Source organism: Pseudoliparis swirei, chromosome 7, assembly GCF_029220125.1.
Source record: "Pseudoliparis swirei isolate HS2019 ecotype Mariana Trench chromosome 7, NWPU_hadal_v1, whole genome shotgun sequence".
Taxonomy (NCBI): Eukaryota; Metazoa; Chordata; class Actinopteri; order Perciformes; family Liparidae; genus Pseudoliparis; species Pseudoliparis swirei.
The window spans coordinates 23588572-23596812 of record NC_079394.1 but is presented as its reverse complement, the minus strand read 5'-3'; the positions used below and the strand labels follow the sequence as shown (position 1 = coordinate 23596812).

The 8241-nt window shown below is 46.1% G+C and overlaps 1 protein-coding gene across 1 annotated transcript; it reads right to left on the bottom strand.

Moving 5' to 3' along the window:
- Positions 1-951: 951 nt before the first annotated feature.
- Positions 952-7070, bottom strand: lipg (lipase, endothelial). Its single transcript, XM_056419862.1, has 10 exons — positions 6831-7070; positions 4396-4586; positions 4105-4284; positions 3580-3691; positions 3244-3462; positions 2894-3136; positions 2626-2746; positions 2017-2244; positions 1789-1893; positions 952-1658 (listed from the first exon to the last, which is right to left on the bottom strand). The coding sequence occupies exons 1-10, from the start codon at positions 6919-6921 to the stop codon at positions 1646-1648; spliced, it is 1503 nt and encodes a 500-aa protein (XP_056275837.1). The 5' UTR covers positions 6922-7070; the 3' UTR covers positions 952-1645.
- Between the last annotated feature and the right edge of the window lie 1171 nt (positions 7071-8241).

Here is an 8241-nt window from a genome sequence, read left to right as displayed (position 1 = left end):
CCTCCTGTCGCCTTCGGGTCAATTTGACCCGATTCAATGTTTAATGTCGGTGTTCTTTCGGGAGTCAACAAACAAACATAAAGTACCTCACACTTAAACTTGGAAAACAATATTAATTCTAATAATTTTCTTGAGATTTTAATAGCTGGGGTCATATTGACCTCAAGGGTAAAATATGTTAGTAAATATAAAGGTAACAGGAGGGTGAAACATTGAATCGGGTCAAATTGACCCGAAGGCAACACAAGGGTTAAGGGATTTTGCTTGCCATGGCCATGGGTATTTGCTTTCCATTTCTGATGTTGGATTATAGTTATACGATAGTACTTGGGTTTTACCCACATTAACCTTATATCCTGATAATTGCCCATATTTCTCAAGTGCCAGCATCAGCTGGGGCAAAGAGTGTGTTGGCTGGCTAAGATAAACTAGTACATCATCTGCATAGCAAGCTAGCTTATGCTCTCTTTCTGCCAGTAGAATGCCTCTTATTGCTCTGTTTTGTCTTAAATATTGGGCTAGTGGTTCAAGGAGAAGTGCAAATAATATAGGTGACCATGCACAGCCCTGTCTTGTACCCTTTCCAGGGTAAACCTATTTGATAAATAACCATTCAGAGATGGTATTCTATAAGCCTGGAACATGTTCCGTAGGTCAAATCATCACGCAAGGGTTGAGCACATTTCAAGTCTTATGTAATGGATGAGTTATCAAAAAAAAGTATTGGAACAACTATTAGCTTGTTTGACAGTTGTGAATACATTTTTTTTAAATGCAAATGCTGCTTGTGCGCAGATGAAGGTGGTACATTGAGAAATTAAGACACGACAGTGTATGGTTAGCAAGTAAGCCATTGGATTAGTGAAGAACAAAAAGGACAGTGAACACACAAGTCCGTCCTTACTAAGGACAAACAAAAGAACACGAGAATTGAAATGACAAGCAAAAGGAGAGTTTTCTACAAACGGGTGAATTTATTGTTTTTCCAAAAAAGTTATTTACATTATGTACAGAAACACACCCTAGAAATAAGCCTCAAAACAGTAACACTTTCCACAAAACCTCAGAGTAGCCGTGTGCAATGAGATCCGGTGTCAGTCAGTTGTGCAGCGCATCAGTAATCTCTCAGCAGAAAGGCACACGGACAAACACGCCATACAGTACACGCAAAAACACTGCATCTTGGAGAAATGCATTCAACAAATGGGATGTGCTCAGATAAATAACGTTGGTCTTGCATTTCTCATAAATAAAACATATTTTAAAATGTACAGTACAGCGACTAAAACTGCTGGCACCAATCTTTATTCTACGCCACTAGTCCACACAAGGAACGTTCTGCTACTCCTTCGGGCCGTCTTAACACATTTCACGACAGCCCCCGCACTTACAGCCTGCACGTCATTTAATTTCCCCCCCGGCCCCGCCCGGCTGAACGAGTCCTCGTCGTCTCCAGAAACCATCGGGGAAAAAACCTTCCAGGTACATATTAGGAGTCCAGTTGAGCCCCTTTTACCGTGTGCTGCTCAATCTTCCTCCTAAGAAAACAAAAAGTGCTCATATAAAAGAGTAGGCGGAGCCTCTCTCTGATCCATGTTGGGTCCCCCATGGTGGTGGTGCATCGGTTGATGGAAGTGCCGAGTTGTTACATGGCCAGCCTGTAGGGCAAACAGGTTTCATTTAGTCAGACTACTTGAACACGTCATAGTCCAGCTTAAGTTACAGTATCCGATAGAATTTAAAGAGGTAAAGAGAGAAAAAGAAAAAAAACTGCTTCGGGTTTTGTACCGTTTTTTTGGCTTCACCTCCCAGCCATCACGACATTTCACGAACGTTATGGAGTCCCCGGGGGAAATTTCAATAGATTCAGGATCTTGAGCACAGAACGTAAACCTGCGACAATGTAAAAAATATAATCTCCGTAAGCATTTGTCAAGGAAAAACAACAAAAAAGTAGCCTGAAGGTGGCGGGGTCTAGACGGCAGCTCCCCAACTACCCCCCCCTACCCTACTTACTTCTTCTGCGTCTCTCCAGCTTTCACACGAATCCGCCGGACTGCCAGGATGGGTTTGGGAGGCTTTGCATTCCAGGTCCAGAAATTCTTCTTGATGCTCTTCCACACAGAGTTCCAGGATTCAGAGTTTCCTTCCCAGCTCAGACGGATCTTCAGCAGGTCACCAATTTCCTTCTCGGTGAAGACCAAGAAGGTGTTGGTCAGGTTCAGACCGACTGTCTCGTCATGGCTGCACACAAACATTTTTAAAAAAGAAGTGGAGAAGGTGTTCAATTAGGTGCCCAGAAAAAGAAATTCAAGCAAAATATTTAAATTGAGGGTTGACCGCAGACAGCAATCATGTGTTTACGTAGAAGTGTCGTTAGTCAAAGTGAATCCTCCAGTGACAGCTCGCTGTACATCACATTACTGGCACTGTGAAAAGGTCAGTCCAAACTAAGCTCCAAATGTATATCACAGGCGGCCCACATGCTTCTAAATATCTCAGCCAGTGTAGCTGTACATTTAAGAGACTGTAGACTAGCCGGGGCACTAGTGGTTTAAGGAGTCACACTAAGGTAAAAAAAAAAAAAAGAAAGACTGCTTTTTGAAGAAAGGAATATGAACTTACACATCGACAAACATGTTTTCCGTATCGTTATGGGCTCCGTACAACTTGACGTAGAAGGTGGGATCTGCGTTGTCTGCCTGTTTCCTGTTGAACACGTGCATCTTCATCTGGTAGTGGTAGCCTTAAAGGAGACGAAAGAGTTCATGTTTGATGGGGATCGTGTGTAGTCGTAGTTTACGGCGTCAATGTGGCGAGGCTGAAGGACAATAAACTGCGACTCGTTTTACGCGAGGAAGTAAGCGCGCTTGTGGCGAGAGATAAGGCTCACCTCCGAAGGGCGTGACGGCACGCGTCTTCAGATACATCTTAGAGTTGCGCCGCTTGCGCATCTTCCGGGTGTTGTAGCCGATGTTATTGCAGCGGTTCTTGCGGCAGCTGAGGCAGATGCCCTTCTTGAAGCGGTCGGGCCCCGTGCACTGGTAGGCGAAGCTCATGTGGTCCTTGCTCATCAGGGAGTCGACGAAGAGGTGCACGGCACGCTCGTGCTCGCACTTCACCACCGCCATGAAATCTGGAGAGGGGAGGGAGGGGCGAGGCAGGTTAAAGGGGCACGCGGTTAAAAGACGCAGAGTCGAACTGAAAGCGCTCGTTGTGGACAGCTGGGGGCCACAAACTTACTTCCAGCCACTGCCAACACATCTCCCAGTGCACATCCGGGCTGCACGTCACCGCCATTGGGGTAGATGTCAATGTCCCCGATTGGCTGCTGGATCCCGATGCTCACGCCCAGAGCCTCTCGAGTGTACGTGTGCAGAACGTCCACGAAGTCGGCGTCGTCGGGGGAGAGGCGCTTCCGCTCCTCCACACCCTCAAACATCGGTCCGGCTGGGTCCAGGCCTGTCAGGGAGAGAGAGCGGGGAAAAAAAAGTGGGACAATGAGGAGTCGTAGTTCTAAAAAAAAAAAAAAAAAGTTAAAAATAAAGAGGGTTTTGCTGCACGACAAAGAAAACGTACCGGTGATTCTGCCGATGGTGCCGCGCACGAACGTCCCAGCGTAGCCCGCGACGTGGGCACCTAAACTGTAGCCGATCAGGTGCACCTTCTCCAGAGGCACCTGCTGCTCGTCCTGTTGGAGAGGGGGGAGGGGGAGACACATAATTAATAAATAGTTGCAACCCTCATCAGCAGCTGCCCACACTGAACAACTACTGGATTTCCGCCAGTGAGGAGCAGTCGCGCCAAGCTCAAGTGAACCCGGACACAGAGACTACCGGCGGTCGCTTTTCATGCATCAGCACCTCCACCATCTGTCTCCGTGAATTACTCTTTGTCCATTTACTACCAAGTGGCAGGGTGCCTGAATCGTGCCTTAATTGTGGTTAAATTATGCAACAGAATAGAAAGTCAAATATTTTGGTGTGGTGGGGAAGAGTTTATGGATGTGCAGGCGTTTGGCTGCTCTTCTGCCATGCGAGATAACACACGGTGCGTGTGCTCTGATCGCATCCGCCACTAAAACACTGCCACATCCGTACACACCTGGAGCCAGTTGAGCATGCCGGCGATGTCGAGGCCGACGGCTTGCGTGTGGTTGACGGCGTCGGGGTACAGCTGCTGAGCCAACACTATCCAGTCGACCACCACCACGTTGGCCTCGGTCTCGCGCTGCATCAACGCAGACACCAGCTTGTGCATCCAGCTCTCGAACATCCCACTCATCTGAGAGGGGAGGAAGAAGAGAGGACAACGGGAGTCAAGTCAGCTCTCGGACGACCTCCGAACAACTCAAGCGCTGTGGTTGGACGGCGCTGTGGTTCCGCTCGTACGTACCGTCCAGCCGTGGATAACGAAGATAGTCTTGGCTGTGGCGTTGAAGCCACACTCCTCCAGACACTCCTTATTGCCGGCCTGCAGGTAGCAGCCCTCGTGGTCCGGATCTAAACTCGTCCTCATGTTGTACTTGACGCCGCCCTGCAGGTCCACGCCGTCTGTTGGCGGTTCATCCGTTACACCGTCAGCACCTACGGGGGAAAACATATTACATGTTAAGGTTTCATCGAGGATGCACTCACATTTAATATACTTCCCTACGGCCTTTATAACGCATGTAATATAGTAAAAGGAACAAAATATCCTCCTCTGTTAATCTCCTGAAGGTTTCTTCCCCATAAAAAGGTTAGTCTATTTTTTGGGAGTTTTTCCTGAGTCGATGTGAGGTCCTTGGACAGGGATGTCATAAATGGGGGGGGGTTCAATTAACAGCAATCATTCAGCTAGTCATGTGGGTCGAGATATCCAATCCACTCGCTTTGGCAGCAAGCATGCGCCCAACATGCGTTGTTGTATCGCAAGGGCACCCGGAGCGGTCGATGCCCGTCGCAGCCAGCTCTTGTAATTACATCCGACTTCAACACTCAGGCCGGAGGCTAAAACGGCTGAATGCGTTGGACTGCGACAAGACGCCGTTGGGAGCCATGCGGGAGGATGAGGAGTCTATCACGTTATAATTGGGGGAAATGTTGGCAATAAAGCCCAAATGTTGAGCCTCGTTGGGTTTGATTGGCGGTGTGAATGTAAACCCAGTTAGGGTCAGTGGCGGCTCGTCCATAGGGGGCGCTAGTGCGCCGCCCCTCTTAAAATGTGGACATGAAAAAAAAATGGAAAAAAAAATCCTGTCAAAAAACATTATATGCCAAATCATTTAAATAGTAAATATACCGTGTTGACGCGCTAAATGTGTGTGGGAGACCGTAAGCCCCTGTCAACAACCACTTAAGTTAATGTGAAAAAATATAATATATCGCCATTATCACGGAGAAGCCCTCCCTTTTCGAGGCGCTGTCTAACGTGTGTGTACGGCAGCGATACAACATTTCAGTCGTTTTGGCAATGACCGGCTTCACATTGGCGGATGAAACCGGGACTCTTGGTGCGCACAAATGTGCACGCGATTGGATTATTCGGCAGATCAGAGACCCGTATGTTCCTCAGCCCGTAGAGCAGTGTTGCCAGGTCCGCGGTTTTCCTGCGGAATCGGCCACTTTGAAGTGTTGCTGGGTTGAATTTTTGTCCTTGGTTCGGTAGACCTATTTTGCATGCAAATTACATGAATATCTTTAAATAAAAATCCATATTTTAAATGAAATAATTTATTCATACCCAAATCCTACCAAACTGACTCCAGATCAGCACGTACACACATTTTATTTATGATAATATACTGCATCTAATTACACAAGGCCATTTTAGGACCTAGGTGAAATAACTTGAGGGAAAACTGCTTTTAATGCTGGCAAACTAAACATATGTTGTTACTTTGTAGATATTACAATACATTTGGCAATGATAGCAATGCTGTTGGACTTTAAAAGTAGTGTATATGGTTTGGCACGGGCATATTTTGTTTGTCAACTTGAAAGAGAGGCGGGCTAAATTTCTTTACAAGTAGTGGGGCCAATGTACAATGTGATGCATCTCTTTCTGAATCCAATGTTTCGTTTGTTTCGTTGTTGTGGACAGTGTTGAGCACTGTGTTCTTGAAATAAAGCTTTGTTACAATATTCTACTCAAAACCTCTTTTCTTCTCATTGTGGAGTGCTATTTAAACCGCGCCGCCCAACTGCGCCCCCCCCCCCCCCCCAAAATGTCACCAGCCGCCACTGGTTAGGGTTAATTAATTTAAATTACCTTGACACACTTTTTGGTAATGGGCCACACACATTAAGCTAAAAAAAAAAGAAAAAAAGACTTGCGCTGGGGTTGGACCGCCGGTCCGCGGTAAAACGCGGATTCAGCGGAACGTCTCCCCGGAGAGACGTGGCGCGTGTGCAAGTGTGTCTTCGTGCGCGTCCGCCGCATTTTGCGTCAAGACTCCCAAAAAAAGGACACGTCGTACGTCTTAAATCCATCCCGGTTTTTCTGCCGCTACACTTGTTCTCTTTAGTCATTTCCAACATTAGCCTAAAAAAATTTATATATATTCTAATGTAGGTTCCTCGAACGGGGATGGTTTGTTTAAATGTTTTTTTTTAAAGTAGTATTGAGGGTTAGACTACGTTCATGTGTACAGATTGTGAAGCCCTTTGAGGCACATTTATAAAATACAAAACAACCTGAATTGATCTCATATTGTTCCCACAAGCGCACGCTCAGCCCTACTTGCCCCACACCTTGTAGTTAGAATTTGACACATTGTGTTCGAGGCTAGCAAAGAAAAAAGAAATTGATAGAAATGAATGAACAATGGGCGCGGAGCCGGGTCTCACCTTTGAGAACGGCGCTTTCCCCGGCAGCGGGCGAGGAGAGCGCGACGGCACACTGGAGGAAAATCCACAGCAAAAAGGCTTCGTGACTCATTTCTCAGCCACAGGCGAGTGTGGAGGAATTAAACGAGTCCCGGGAATAGCAACGGCCGCTCTGTTTTTGCCGCTGGGAGCGAGGGAAGGTGAGTTTAGTTCCGGCGATGGTGGTGCGCGTCCGTGGAAGAGCCGCAAGATAATAGTATAAACTTGCTGTGTCTCATTAGAGTTTTAAATAGTTTCCCCCTTTTCAGTCAGCTGATCATCGGCTGATCTATCGCGCATCTCATTGGTCAAGCCCCCGTTTGTTTACATGAAGGGGCGTGGCGAAGCTGAATGAAGTTGTAGAAGGCTTCTCACGCTGCGAGTGCTCTGGAAACCCTTATGGGGCGTGACGCGAGCCGCCGTAAAAAAAAAAGTAGAAGAAGAAAAAATAGAGAGAACAAAAACGGATCCAGTTACTTATGTTTCAGAGCAGTCAATGAGTTCTTACTCTATGTATGTATTAATATAATAATAATAATAATAATAATAATACTATTATTATTACTCTTATTATTATTATTGGGGGGGGGGGGGGGGGTTGACGCGCTGCCAAACCATCAGCCATCAGCTTAGCTTCACCGACCGGCTTCAATTGCAAGGCGAAGAATGGGCGCACTCACTTAAGAGCTCCCCGCCATTATAACGTCACTGTGTTGTGTACTTATTAGGGCTGTCAATCATTAAAAAAAATTAACTAATTAATCGCACATTTGAAATTCATTAATCGCGATTAAAAGTTGTTTTTTCTTCTTTTTAAACTGATTTCTGCTCCTTATTTTCGCGGAGAAATAATTGTTTTTAAAATGGAAACAGTGTTAAACCGCACTGCCGCGGTTTGACACTCAGAGGAGTGTAAAAACTTCAACGAACACCGGAAGTAAACAAAGTTGCGTTAATTGCGTTAAAATATTTTAGTGCGTTAACGCGGCCAAATTAATCGATTAACGCGTTAACGCTGACAGCCCTAGTACTTATACATCAGCACCCGCTTCTCTTTCCTGGAGGAGCAGGAGGAGAGGGGGAGGGGGGGGGGTCAACAAATCTGTGAAGAGATAATGACATTGCACAATATCCGGTCCTCGAGTGCGCAAGCACACACATATATACACACACACAAACACACGTGGGACTCTTAAATACCCATACACTTATAATTTAAATAACACCTGTCACTCATAATACACCTACAGTAGCTATATTTAGTTTAGCAACTGGATCCTTTTAATCATTGTCCTGACAGAGTGATAAAAGGTATATACCGAACGAGAGTTCTTAAAAAAAGAAGAAGAAAAGAGCAGAACTCAAAATGACTTAGTCTGTCGGACTGAAACGG

What these genes read in the sequence shown, in the direction of transcription:
- lipg (XM_056419862.1), bottom strand. Translation starts at nt 6,921, where the DNA reads ATGAGTCACGAAGCCTTTTTGCTGTGGATTTTCCTCCAGTGTGCCGTC. An exon ending in CACCATCGGCAGAATCACCG is followed by an intron (nt 3,463 to 3,579) that starts GTACGTTTTCTT and finishes TCTCCCTGACAG; the next exon opens with GCCTGGACCCAGCCGGACCG. An exon ending in GAAAACATGTTTGTCGATGT is followed by an intron (nt 2,245 to 2,625) that starts GTAAGTTCATAT and finishes GTTTGTGTGCAG; the next exon opens with CCATGACGAGACAGTCGGTC.